Here is a 14,573-nt window from a genome sequence, read left to right on the forward strand (position 1 = left end):
AACAAGGTAATACAATGCTCTAATTAATACAATGAATACTTAAAGTGGTTTATGGTGTGGTCTGCTGCAGAAACATAGCAAGTATAGATATCTTAAATAAATAATATTTTTAATACAAATTTGGACATTTTAGTCGTCATTTAGTTTAGCACAATGCCATCTAGTGGGATCTAAACGTAACTACCATGTTACTGATCTAGCCGACAGATGGCGTTATTTACATGTAAGTTTATACATTTTGTTTAGTTTCTATCCGTGCACTTTTGCAGGTCACCCGACTCGTCATTCGTTTCGGAAACTTATTTGGTAAATGATCAATGACTAGTCTTGCTCGTGGCGCGCCAACCGGACCCTCGTGCAGCTGCTGTCCGCACGGTGTACAGTGTACGTACTCACGTCACGGACATAGCTTGTGTTCACGGTGACGATGTGTTTACGTTCCCCAGTAAGCCACACGTGGACACATTGTCACCGTCAAGTTATGTTCGTGAGTACCGTGGCAGTGCTCTGGATGACGGATACATCACACTTCTGAACAAATACTCCGGATGCTCTGAGCGTCCGAGCGGAGGGAAGAACATTAACAAGAACAGGAGTCGACTAGTCTCCAGAAGTGATTCGTTCGTTCCTTTTTGACTTTCTGTGATGATAGCAAATGATAGAGATAGATCCGAGGGGCCATTTTAGTTAGTTTAGTTAGTTTATAGTATGTAGTAGGATTAGATTTCTTCAGTAGGAAATATTTATCGTTACGGCGACGTCGCAAGCTCAAGATGACGCCCATAATTTTAAATGTATTGAAGTAGTAAGTACACTAAAAAAAAGATAAATAAATTATTTGACACTCAAACGACGCACACTATGATATCTATTATTAATCGAACAGAAAGTAAATAGTTGTAAGTACAGTTCAGGCGCACCCCGGGGACTGTCCTCCCGGAGGCCCACACACACACTAGTGTGGCGGGACCGTCGCTACGTCAGCAAGAGGACCAGCAGTACTATAAGGAAGCCGATCGCCAGACACAGCAACAGACTCATCTTTTTCTGGAACATTCAAACCATTTCATTTGGTCGTATACCGTTGGAGTAATAAACAAGCAAGAGAAAGGTGAGCGGACCTTTCTGGCCTTGGTCCTGGTGACGGTGCCCTTGAGGAGTTGCTGGCCGCCGCACTCGACGTGCTCGGTGGCCTGCAGCGCGTAGTACTCGACGCTATCGATCTGGTCCTGCTGCGCCGCCACGAGCGCGGCCAGCTGCTGGAACAGCTCGCGCACCTCCCGCAGCGCCGCCTCGACCCGCGCCAGCTCCTCGCGCCGCGCCTCCACTGCGCGCAGCTCCAGCCGCGCCGCCGCCGTCTCCGCGCGCACCTGCACCACACCGCGTCACGCGTCACACGCGCCCTCACCCGCGTCACCCGCGCCCTCACACTACACTAGGAGGTGCACTCACATTGTCGACAAACAGCGAGATGTTGTTCGAGTCCAGCAAGCTCTGACACTCCTCGTCGGATATCGCGAGGTTGGCTGTGAAGAGAACACGTCACAGTTACTCGGCTCGGCGCTGACTCACCGGTGATAATGAGTCCCGTGGAGCGGGTCGGTGCCCTCTCTCCGCGGGCGCGTCACTCTTTACAGCTAACTGACGCTGCAGGTCGAGAGACTTAGCCTACTGCGAGGCGCCTAGTTCAACGGTCGCGGTGTGAGACTCATCATGGCCGACTTGATTCCGGTTTGTTTTTGTCGTTAATTGTCGGTGAGCGCGGTCATGCACTCGACTTTATTGCAAGAGACACAAAAGAAAACATCATTACTGAAAATAAACTATTATATGAAACAATAAAATACCGATTGCATTAAATATATTAACCACAATGCAAATAGTAATCTATATCTATACTAATATTATAAAGAGGAAAGATTTGTTTGTTTGTTTGTTTCGAATAGGCTCCGAAACTACTGGACCGATTTGAAAAATTCTTTTTCCATTAGAAGCCGACATTGTCCCTGATGAACATAGGCTACTTTTTTATTTTATTTTTTATTTATTTTTTGGTTTCATGTGTGTTTTAATGTTTCCGAAGCGAAGCGAGGGCGGGTCGCTAGTGCTTTATATTCTTTGTAATATCATCTAACTTCACGGGGATGTTTAAATTATTGGCAAATATTATATTTTATTTCTATGCTTGTCCTGCATTTCTGTTTTGTTTTTTTAAATTAGTGGTGATTCTGTTTTGCGATTTTGAACTTAAAAACGTAGTCTCAATTAACTTTACGATTAAGCGGTAGTTGTCAATATACATTTACGAAGGAAAGACGTGTTTCTCTAACTGATCCGTAGGCACAAGCCAAACTGAACCTTACGACCTCACCATATGGTCGACTTCGAGCCGCACAGAAGTTCAACATTGCATCGAGGACCGGCTACCTGGAGAACAAAGAACTGCATTTCTGAGCGATAAACAAGCGCCGGGTTGAAGTTTAGTGCAATTATAAAGACAATTAGGTATATTCGCGCCGACGCTTCAATATTTACAAGTTTTAGTGTGAGAATTTCGACTGTTACGTGTGAAATATGGCCACGGAAACCGAACAAGCAATCAGTATACTAGAAAATACAGCCCTACTATTGAAGAAAACCCAGATTAATTTATCAAAATGCCCCAAACAACGACTGGCTAAAGTGGGCTATTTACAAACGAGAATTAAAACAATTGAAGAATACTGGATGATCTTCAAAGAAGCTCATAAAAAAATATTGACCTGTACCACTCGTGAGGAGCGTGAATTGCTGCCATATTTCGAGAATGAGGAATTTTTTGTACAAGAAGATATGTACTTGTGTATGTTGGGAGACTTGACAGACATGTTGGCGGCACTCGAGTCTGCCAAAGGTAAACAACCGCCGCCAGAAGAACTGCAAAATAAGAAAGTTAACCTCCCGGCTATACATTTACCTCTGTTTTCGGGCGAGTACGAACTCTGGCCTAGTTTTAAAGATTTGTTTTCATCACTCATTCACAACTGCACAACACTAAGCGACGTCGAAAAACTCCATTACTTAAAAACCAGTGTGGCAGGTGAAGCAGCGACTTTATTGAAGCACATTCCAGTGACAAGCGTTAACTACATTCAAGCATGGGGAACGCTGAACCATCGATATGGGAACAAGCGTCTAATAGTGAACGCGTTGTTGAAGCGACTTTTTTCTCAGAAGAAATGTACCAGCCAAGCCGCAACCCAATTGAAATATCTACTCGACACCACCAACGAAGTATTACAGAGTCTAGAAAATCTGGAGGTGTCGACGGATTCTTGGGATCCAGTAATCATATTTCTGGTTGCACAGAAGTTGGACCCTGAATCCCAGAAGGAGTGGGAACAAAATTCCTACTCAGAGAATTCCCAGGACTTGTCGACCTGGAGGGATCTGCGCAAGTTTTTGGAGGCAAAATTCAGAACATTGGAATTAGTCAACCCCCCCACTACTACGAAGTTTGCCAAGGAACGAGTCCTTCACGTTACAGCCACGGAAAGACCAAAGCAAAGAAGTTGTGCTTTATGTACAGACGCGCACACGTTATGCCATTGTAACGTATTCACCAAGATGTCACCAAACGAACGGAGAGAACACGTCAAAACAAACAAGTTCTGTTTCAACTGCCTCGGGGTTGGACATTCGGTGTTTAGGTGCCGTTTACCAACATCATGCCGTGTATGTAAGAGACGTCACCACACTCTTCTACACCTACCTAACTACGGGGAGGCATCGGCTTCTCATGTTGTAGCTAATCAACCGATGTCATCCAATCAAGCAAATGTAGAAGAAAAGGAAATTCAAGCAATGGTTGCGTCACACTATCACGCAGGGCGGAAACAGACAATTTCACTATTAGCTACTGCAATAGTAATTTTAAAGAATGAACGTGGACACACTACTGCATTGAAGGCGCTGATAGACTCAGGATCTCAAGCATGTTTTATAAGTGAGAAGGCAACTCAGATCCTGAAACTACACAAGACATCAGTAGATCTTATCGTGTCTGGACTGGAGTCCACGAAGGTTAGAGTCAGGCATGAAGTAAATGTAAATGTATTATCACGATGGAACAACTTCATTTTACCTATAAAAGCCTACGTGATGACGAAGCCCTTGACCTCTAACATACATTCAGGCACAATAATAAGAGGAGATTGGCCGCACCTGGCTGGCATTCAACTGGCAGACGAGACATTTTCAGCCTCCTGTAACATCGACCTGCTGTTGGGTGTCAATGAATATGTAAACATTATGAAGAAGGGGTTGATCAAAGGTCCACCAGGTACACCATGCGCACAAGATACATACCTGGGATGGATCCTTATGGGTGGAATTGACATCAAGGTCAGAAAGCATGAGCAATCCTTAACGGTCATGAAACAAGAAGTTGATATAGAAGATTTACTGAAAACAATATGGGAAGTTGATGAAGATACGAAAAGAAACCTAACACAAAGGGAACAGTTATGTGAAGATATATACACTAAGACACAGAAGCGAGATGAATGTGGAAGATATGTTGTCAAATTACCATTCAACACAGAAGAACCTAAATCAACAGAAGGAAATACGAGAGAAATAGCAATGAAGAGACTAATGCAATTAGAAAGAAGGTTCAAAAATAAAGAATTAAAGCAAGAATACAAGAAGGTAATTGAAGACTACATAGATCTAAAACATATCGAAGAAATACCTACACAAGAAATAAATAATAAATCAGTCTACTTACCTCACCACGCCGTGATCCGTAATGATAAAGAAACCACGAAGACTCGTGTCGTATTTGACGCCTCGTGCAAGGGCTCCAACGGTGTTTCTCTCAATGACGAACTGTTGACGGGTCCTGTACTGCAAGACGATCTGAGAAACCTGATAATGAGGTGGAGAACTCACGCCGTTTGCTTTGTTGCTGATATCCAGAAAATGTACCGTATGATATGGGTTGACCGAGAAGACACAGATTATCAAAGAATTTTGTGGAGAAACGACCAAACTGAAGAAGTCAAGGACTACAGGTTGTTAACTGTTACATTTGGAACAGCTTCTGCTCCCTATCTCGCTGTAAGAACCCTTATGAAATTGGCAGAAGATGAAGGCGCCCGGTATCCAGAGGCTGCTAAGATATTGCGTGAAGATTTTTACGTTGATGACGCAATGTCTGGAAGTGCCAGTCTGCAACAAGCAATAAAAAATAGTCAAGATCTTAAAGCACTTCTTCATTTGGGTGGATTCGAACTAAAGAAATGGTCATCCAACAGCCGAGAATTCTTGGCAACAGTTGATCCTAGCGATAGATCGTCAAATGCTAATCTGGAATTGAAGATTGATGGAACAATAAAGGCACTTGGCGTACAATGGAATTTCGGAAAAGACAGATTCGAGTACAATTTAAACTTACCTCCAATCGATGAAGTGATCACAAAGCGAAGCATTCTGTCTGACATCCAAAAGTTGTTTGACCCACTCGGCTGGATTGCGCCCAGCATCGTTCTGACAAAGATATTAATGCAAGAACTATGGCTTGAAAAGATAACCTGGGACGAGGCATTGAATTCTAAAATAGCCAGCAAGTGGATCACATTGCGATCTGACCTTGAACATGTGAATGGAATCTACATAGAAAGATGGGTAGGTACGACGTGCGCCAAAAGAGAGTCCATAGAACTCCATGGATTCAGCGATGCATCCATCCAAGCATAGCGCTGTAGTATATTGTAGAGTGACTCACCCAGACGGTACGAACAAAACGACGCTTATCGCAGCAAGAACAAGAGTGGCCCCGTTGAAAACAATATCCTTACCTCGATTGGAGCTCTGCGGTGCGCTGATACTCTCAAGATTGCTTAAGCAAGTTGGTCAAGCAATGAGAATACCTGCAACTCAAATTTATGCTTGGACAGATTCGTCCATTGTCCTGTCGTGGTTATTTGGAGATCCAAACAACTGGAAGGTGTTTGTGGCAAACAGAGTTGTTGAGATTACAACCAATGTATCCTGCAGTCAGTGGCATCACGTGCAAACTCAAGATAATCCAGCTGATGTTGGTTCCAGGGGGATGTTAGTAGAAAATCTGAAAAAGTGTGAATTATGGTGGCATGGGCCAGACTGGTTACAACAATCGAAGATACAGTTCACTAAACCAAACATTATGCAAACAGAGATTGAGAGGAAAAATAATAGAATACAAAATTTAAAAATAACTTACAACAAAAATGAACTAGAGAAGAGACTATTTACACAATTTGAAGAATTTGATACACTATTGGAGCTACTTAGAACAATCACATACTGCCGAAGATTCCTGAAACAAAAAACATTAAGGGACAGAATAGATAGCAAAATCACAACTGAAGAACTACATGTATCGATGCAAACTTGTATAAAAAGAGCACAAGAAGAGGAATTTACAGAAGATATAGAATCGTTAAGAACAAAAAAGAGAGTTAAAGGAACAAGCAAACTAAAAGCACTAGATCCTTACCTTGACGAAGATGGAATCCTGAAAGTGGGCGGTCGGCTCAGGAACTCCGAACTGTCTAATGAAGTGAAGCACCCAATCATTTTGGGTCATGCAAGTAGACTTGCCTATTTAGTGGTCGCAGAAGCACATTCGAAGACACTGCATGGAGGAGTGCAATTGATGCTCACTTACCTGCGATCGAGATACTGGATACTCCGCGCGAAGTCCCTAGTAAAGCAGTGTATCCATCGATGCTTGATGTGTGCTAGACATGGGGCTAGGGTAAAAACACAATTGATGGGAGACTTACCAAGTTTTCGGGTCAAACCAGCTCGGCCATTCCTTAACTCTGGTGTCGACTTTGCGGGACCAATTCAAATTCTAATAAAAAAGGGCAGAGGAGCCCAAACTGGCAAGGCGTACATAGCCATTTTTGTGTGTATGTCCACGAAGGCGATCCACTTGGAGTTGGTTGGTGATCTGACTTCAGCTGCATTCATTGGTGCCTTTAAACGATTTTGCGCACGAAGAGGCAGATGTACAAACATGTGGAGTGATCAGGGAAGAAACTTTGTTGGTGCTAACAAAGATCTGGTTGAAGCCTGGAAGGAAGCTCGCCTACAATTTGATGGAGAAATTAGTGAATTACTTGCTAACGATGGAACACAATGGCACTTCATCCCGGCCTACTCCCCAAATTTTGGAAATTTATGGGAGACAGGTGTGAAGTCTATTAAGCACCATCTACGAAGAATCCTTAACACTAACCTTACCTATGAAGAGCTTACGACGGTTCTCTGTGGAATTGAAGCGTGCTTGAACTCGAGACCGCTGTGCCCGCAGGAAGACAGCATGTCGGAACCATTAACTCCGGGTCATTTTTTGATAACTGAACCCCCTGTAACTGTGCCTGATGTGAACCTGCAAGACGCTAAAATAAGCAACCTGAGACGTTGGCAATACACACAGAAACTGCTGAACGACTTCTGGTCAAGATGGCAAAAAGAATACTTGACGCGGCTGCAACAAAGACCGAAATGGTTAAAACGCGAAGACGAATTCAAGATAGGGGACATTGTTCTCATAAAACAGGACAATTTGCCACCAGGAAAATGGCTTATGGGACGAATAACCGACAAGCATCCTGGCCCTGACGGTCTTACCAGAGTCTATAGTGTAAAGAGTGGTGATCATATAACAAAGCGATGCGTAACAAAACTATGTGCGTTGCCCATCGAAATAGATTAGTGCTATATAGTTGTTAATATTTGTTATTTTACTATTGTTCTTTGTATAAATTCTTTCTGACCGCACCATATACCGATACCTTAATGATTGTTGTAGAAGCAAACCAAAACATGTGATTACCTATAAATTTTGTTGATTTTACTTAATTTAAAGGACTTCAGTAGTCCTTTGGTGGGCGGCTTATGGTGATTCTGTTTTGCGATTTTGAACTTAAAAACGTAGTCTCAATTAACTTTACGATTAAGCGGTAGTTGTCAATATACATTTACGAAGGAAAGACGTGTTTCTCTAACTGATCCGTAGGCACAAGCCAAACTGAACCTTACGACCTCACCAATTAGTTTATCGTTGATTAAAAACTAATGAAACCTGTTAATTATGTTGATATACAGCAATAGACAATAGACTTAGGCTATGGAGCTAGCCAAGGAATGTACATTGAGTAAAAAATTTTAATGATATTTTAAAAAACAATGTCCTATTTTAAAATCTACTTATGCATTGTGTTAATATTTACTGGAGTACCTACTCATTGGAGAATTATTTCAACTGTCATAATTTTGATGTGTGGCCTTGCGGAATTTGAAGTGTTCTGACGAAGACGTCACAAGGGGCATCACAACATGAGGAACCGTTGCCGCAAATATTTTAACCAGACATGTGACATGGTACTACTCCTTCCATCCTTCTAGCAATATCGGGAACATTCCCGTTCATATAATGTACCTATACACCGCAATCATAGACAAGACGATAACTCATAAAACCAATCAAGCTGAAAGTGTTGTTGTTAGCGGTTTGATGTCAACAGGCTCATAATAAAACTGACATCTGAGTCGAACACAGAGTATGTACATGAAAAAGAAGGCTAAAGTATCTGTTTCAATAAATGCAATGAAGATATACCTATGTAGAAAACAAACAAAGGTCATATTGAATTCATAAAAGATTTGTACTTAAAGATTACGTTTCATTGACACTTTGGATTCTGTAATCAGCTGGCCAATTCCTTAAATTTATTTACAAAGAAAAAAAAAAAGAAAAAACAAAATAAGTTCGATGCCCATAAGATGTTGATGCACACACTCGACAGACATTGGGCTCGGTCGGCGGCCGGGTGCAGGGGCGGCGGCAGGCTGCTCACACTCGAGTCTCGACTGCGGTGGATCCTGTCTGGAACCTAACCGAGGCAGCTGCGTCCGGCCACCGACCGGCGCACTACGCAGGAGGGCGACTACTACTCCTAACTAACTGTTCCAAGCGATACATACAATCGGGATACAAGAATTCTAAAGGCCCCTTTCTGACCGCACTCTTACAGAAACAACCAGTACTGAAAAATCTTACACAGAGATGGGAGCGGCCTTTCACGCAGTACTCCATTGTCTTCAAAGGAGACCTGCCCTACAAGTTACACTGTTACTTGTAATGTTAGTAGATGAGCGAGCGGCTCATTCAGTTGCCAGGCGAGTCCTACGAGCGGTTAAGGCATTAGGGCTTGTTAACTCGTAATGTTGCAGCGGCCCGGTGTACACCTGTCTGCATACTTGACGTTGGGTGGCAGTGTTGCAGCAGCGCTGTACAGTATAGAGAGCGTCCTTACTCAACTTGATCTGTTGGTGCAGCAGCAGTAGCTGGTGGTCGCGCACGGCGTCCAGGGCCCGGCGGTGCTGGTCCAGAGCGTCGCCGTACAGACGCCGCGTCGCCGCGTACTGCAGCCGCGCGATCCTCCACAGCGTGCCGCCCCCGCCCCCACCCGCGCCCCCGCCCGCCACGCGCGTCTCGAACTGTCTCAGCGCGCCGCACACCTTGAGTCCCAGCGCGTTCGACTGCGTCACCGCGCGGTCCAGCTGCTCCTGGAGCTCTGTGCGGTCCGTGCGGTCCGTGCGGTTACACTATGCTTATGCTTTCTAATTGAAGTGCAAGCAATTCGGGCTGGCTTGAGTAATTCACTACTGTCAAGTGCTTTATTTATTTATTAATTAAACGGATGAACGAGCTCGCGGGTCACTTGATGTTAAGTGGTTACCAGAGCCCATAGACATTAACAACGTAAATGCCTTCCATCCAACTTGAGACGTGAGTTTTAAGTCTCCGTTTTTACACTACAACCGACACGCATTATTGCTTGATGGCAGAACTAGGCAGGATGGCGGTACCTACCCGCGTGCACTCACAGCGCGTCCCAGTAAATGTTAGGCAGTTACTGGAGCCCACAGACATCACAAAGTATCAGCCTATTAGAGACATGAGGTCAAAGCTCCAATTATTTTGTATCGCGGCAGGGACGGTGCGTGCGGCGCGGACTCGCAGTGGGCCCGGCCAGTGGCCGACCGGTGGCCGCGGACGTCGTGCCAGTCGTGCGGGTCGTGCGAGTACGTATCGTCTCGCGTTGTACTGTAGAGTAGTGTAGAGAGGGGCCGGCGGACGGGCGACGTACGTCTGTTGGTGTGGTAGGTGGGGTCGGAGTACAGGCGGCGCACGAGCTGCGTGTTGTCGTCGAGGTCCCGGATCCAGCCGCGCATGCGCTCCACCTGCAACCCGATGAGTTTCCTTACGATTTACCGAGACCGGATCTAAGATAACGTCAAGTACCTACGATCTTTGTACAAGTCACTTAATTATGATCCTACTTGTAATTTGAACTAATCAAACTTTCGGATAGTACAAGGCCAGTGTTGATATTTGTTTGTTTAGCATGGGCATGAGCATGAGCATGACTTAAACAAACACATAAATATACCTAATCTGATTGCAATTCCGACGCAGCCAACGATAAAGTTCTCTAAACAAGACTCGCTAACATAAACTTGAAAACTTCATATTAAATTAAATACAAAACTCTTATTCTGTTTTCATTGTAGTTTGTACAAGAAGCTGCTCGCGGTTGCTCCAGCATCGAATTTGTAATTGAGAAAGAATGAAATGCGTTTGATTCAGTCGGGATCAAGAGCCGGTGTTTCCATTCTTTCTGGATTACAAATTGTGCTGGCTTCACACACAATTGCGCTTGTGTGTGAAGCCGCGGGGCGCGTCTACTATCCGCGCATACACCTCTGGTATACCTAAGTGCAGAGTGTCGACACGTGTTGTCGCGTGTTGTCGCGTGTTGTCGCGTGCCGGCGCCCATCCACTGATCGCACAGGCTCAACTTGTTAGAGTACTTTGTGCCCGCTAATTAACTACTCCAGCTAATTATGCTGATTTGTCGAGTGATCACACACACACATACACATGCAAACACACATACTCAACTCGTAAATACCTTTCGTCAGTTTTTGTGCTGACTTTGAAGTTTTGATCACATTTTATTTGTAGTTTGACATTCAAAACCTTCCCAAGTGGACATTTTAAAGTAGGCCATCGAGTAATTAAAGTATTACTCGTATATATGTGTATAAATATGAAGTAAGTCAAGCGTATATAAGTACTCTTATATGTATATGTATATGTATGTACATAAGGCGTCATGAGGTGGTGTGTCGCGCGCGCGTGCGTGTGCGTGCCACACTAATGAGGATGTGTCCGGCGCGCTGCTCTTACTGTTCATTACGATTGTGACTTTGTGACCTAATTCTACATATTTGTTAGACTCGCGTGAATTAATCTGTTCACTTGCATTTAGCGAATAGAATGTAGGTACTATACCAAACAAAGAAAGGGCCACATGCCGGTGCTAGTGCTGACAGACAGACGTACCTCTTGGAACATGGTGTGGATTTTGTCGTCAGAGGTGTCGTGCGGGTCCAGCTGCACCGTGTCGGCGTACACTCCGCCGGCGCCCGCGGACACCTGCACATAGAGTTCCGACACGTGTGAGCGACACGTCCACGATGCCGATGTTGACACAACGCGATATAGGAGCACGTGAACCAGCAGCGGGTGGGCTCGGGGGCCCGGCGCACGGCTGCACACTCATCCACCGACCGACCGGCCGACCAGTGCCGCTCCGGGCCCCATGCACATGCCCTAGACGCGACGTATCGTCGCTCGTGGACCTCAGCAATCTCAGGGGCGCAGTCACACATGTGCCTACCGCTTTACCTTTTTTTTTTATCGTTTAGATTATTGGACGAGCTCACTGTCCACCTGATGTTGAGTGGTTATCGGAGCCTATAGACATTAACAATGTAAATGCCGCCGCCCACTTCGAGACGTAAGTTCTAAGGTCTCTGTTTTACAGTACAACGGCCACTCCACCCTTGAAACCAAAACGCATTACTGCTTCACGGCAAAAATAGGCAGGGCGGTGGTACCTACCCGTGCGGACTCACGAGAGGTCGTAATTACGCAAGTTATAATTTTGCGGGTTTGATTTCATTACACGATATTATCCCTTCACTGTGGAAGTCAATCGTGAACATTTGGTAAGTACGTATTTCATTATAAAAATTGATAAATGCCTGCGGGAATCTAACACTAGTGTGCATCGCTTGATATGATTGATACGAATACACCGGAAGTATTATCCTTTAGGCCACGACGACTTCTAAATATATGAAAACAATATAATATGTATATATGTATGTATAGGCTTGGCTGTGCTACAGGAATTGCTGATGTCCATTAGCGACGACCTCTTATCATCGAGTGGGTTATAGGCTCGTATGACTAATGGAGAAAAACAAAACAATTACGAAAACACCTCAAAGACGACTTCAGTCTTGAGTCTCGAGCCGAATGATTTCGATCAATTCACTGAGGACAAACAAAGTTGTACATACAAGCCGCTGAGTCTAAACTGTACTCCGCCTCTCCGGTGGCGGGCGGTGAGAGGGAGTTGGTGGGAGGGAGATGACAAGTTTGTATCAAACAAATAATCAGACTGAGCGAAGTTCCGACGCTGACTCAACTTCTCTAAAATCCTTATTGATTCGAGGACACAACGTCACTGAATACTTTGTCAGCAATAGCACGATCTAAGTCGCAGCGACGCGACGTTGGGCACGCGTGTCTGAAGCCCGCTTCAACAGTCAGTCACCGCGGCGGTGGATACTCATGTTCTAACGTTGATGCGATTGGGAAGCGGGTCCCGGCGGTGAGCCTCGACACTCCAACCCACTCGCTCCTCAAGCGGTTTGTGATCTAATCAAATGAGTAGTTTGATATGAACTGTGCACAGATTCTTTAGCGGGAATGGTTTTCATAGAACAATGAACGTGTTCGATAATTTAGCAAGCGGAGTGTATTGAACCCGTGTCGCGGCTCGCCTGTGTGCTCAACCTACATACTCAGTGTTTGTTCAGCTCTTAGCAGGTGTCGGCCGCGGCTGATAGCTCGGAGGTTAGACGCGCTCTACACTATCTCGCATCGGCGCGCGGCGGCTTGATAACAGCGACCCTCGCTACACGTAGGCACAGCTGGCTCACTGTCACACACAGTCGAGGCGGGCTGCTGTCCCGGCGCCGAGCGGGCCGTACTTACGTGCTGGAGCTCGGCGAGTCGGTCCCGGACGGCCATGTCGTCGCGTTGTGGCGGCGCGTGCACCGGCGGCTCCGTGCCGGTCGGTACTGCGATGCACTGATAACGCGCGCCGCTCTCTTGTCTGATATTAGCTGATATTGGACTGATACGCGGACGCGGGGTTGCCAGACCGACTACTCCTTACCTACGCACTCACTACTTTGTATCTAACTGACTTCAAGAGGAGCCTCTCGATTCGAAGCGTATGTTTTGTCGATTGTTTATGTTGATTCTTATTTTGATCGATGGAGTTTGACTGTAAGGTGCCCCGTTTTGCTTAGTATGGATCTCGTGAGTATTTGTGACCTAAACTTGTACAAGTATTGTCGCGACAAAGGAAGCATCGACACCGATGCGCAATTAGATTCGGAATTCGAAGAGCGTCAAAGACGTTCGTTTTACAAATAGTGTTGCGTGATTTTGATATATTATTATAAAGCATACCTACTCTAACTCAGTGGACTACCACTACTGTTAAGTTATTTCTTTCCTGTCTAAGCTGATAGCCTTGAAAAGCTATTTCACCGTAACCTTAACTAGTAGGTGAGCTCACGCGCTCAAACTGGAGCGTTGCTAACACTGGTCCTAGCAAGAGCAGTGCTTCGCAGAATCTACCACCGGATCGGAAACGCGACCTACTGAGAAGATCCGGCGAGAAACTCAGTGGCCTGTGTCTATGGGTTAATTCGCTCGTCGAGCCATTCGTCGCAAGCGACGGGTTCGACGAGGACGGTGACTGGGTATTAAGTACTACTAATATTAACTTATAAAATGAAAACTCAAAATAAAGGGCGTTACACGTCTGCCTCCAGAAAATATAATCAAGAAGATCTGTGTAATGTAGGGTGACTAGTCCAAAGCCAGGATCTGTCAGCCTGAGCGGATCTGCAAGTCTTTTCCTGACAGAGACACACGCCGCATTAGGCTATTTATTTATTTATTTATTTGGGAAACAAACAGTACAATACAAACATATAATATTTAAAAAAATATAGCTAAAATATAAAATAACCAAATATGTTTCCACAATCAAAATCACATATAAGTAGAAAGTGAACAAGAAGAGAAATTTAGAAATTTAAATGACAAAAAAAAAAACAAAAGCAACACAACACGCACATATTATTTTATACATCAACTTACACTATAAAACTATAATACTCATCGGGCTAAATGCTTATAACTGATAAACAATAGTTACAGGATCGATTTTGAATTTATTTTAAAGATAAATAAATCCTTTATAAAAATGACCTGAGTGTCCTTTACCGTATCTCTTATAGTTTAAAAGTTATAACAATTTATAGCTTGACAAATTATGTAACGGCTGTAATTTCATTATCATATAATATCTAAAAATGCT

At 44.5% G+C, this 14,573-nt stretch overlaps 2 protein-coding genes across 3 annotated transcripts in view; one reads left to right on the top strand and one right to left on the bottom strand.

The window, feature by feature from the left end:
* Window positions 1-13,330, bottom strand: LOC101744018 (syntaxin-1A). Its single transcript, XM_038014406.2, has 7 exons — window positions 13,172-13,330; window positions 11,447-11,539; window positions 10,188-10,281; window positions 9,351-9,611; window positions 1,453-1,526; window positions 1,122-1,370; window positions 1-1,047 (listed from the first exon to the last, which is right to left on the bottom strand). Exons 1-7 carry the CDS (start codon window positions 13,205-13,207, stop codon window positions 976-978), a joined length of 879 nt encoding a protein of 292 aa, XP_037870334.2. The 5' UTR covers window positions 13,208-13,330; the 3' UTR covers window positions 1-975.
* Window positions 13,096-14,573, top strand: part of LOC105841868 (uncharacterized) — a 19,026-nt gene continuing 17,548 nt past the window's right edge. For both annotated transcript variants that reach the window (XM_062671328.1, XM_062671329.1), the window contains exon 1: window positions 13,096-13,413. The gene's annotated coding sequence lies outside the window, so the exon portion shown is untranslated. The remainder of the gene's footprint in view (window positions 13,414-14,573) is intronic.

The sequence above is a fragment of the Bombyx mori genome, chromosome 12 (assembly GCF_030269925.1).
Source record: "Bombyx mori chromosome 12, ASM3026992v2".
In the NCBI taxonomy this organism is placed as follows: Eukaryota; Metazoa; Arthropoda; class Insecta; order Lepidoptera; family Bombycidae; genus Bombyx; species Bombyx mori.

Coding starts and splice junctions, on each gene's coding strand:
- LOC101744018 (XM_038014406.2), bottom strand. CDS start 13,207: ATGGCCGTCCGGGACCGACTCGCCGAGCTCCAGCAC. Junction 10,282..11,446: donor TCCACACCATGTTCCAAGAG/GTACGTCTGTCT, acceptor ATCGGGTTGCAG/GTGGAGCGCATGCGCGGCTG. Junction 9,612..10,187: donor CACCTACCACACCAACAGAC/GTACGTCGCCCG, acceptor CGGACCGCACAG/AGCTCCAGGAGCAGCTGGAC.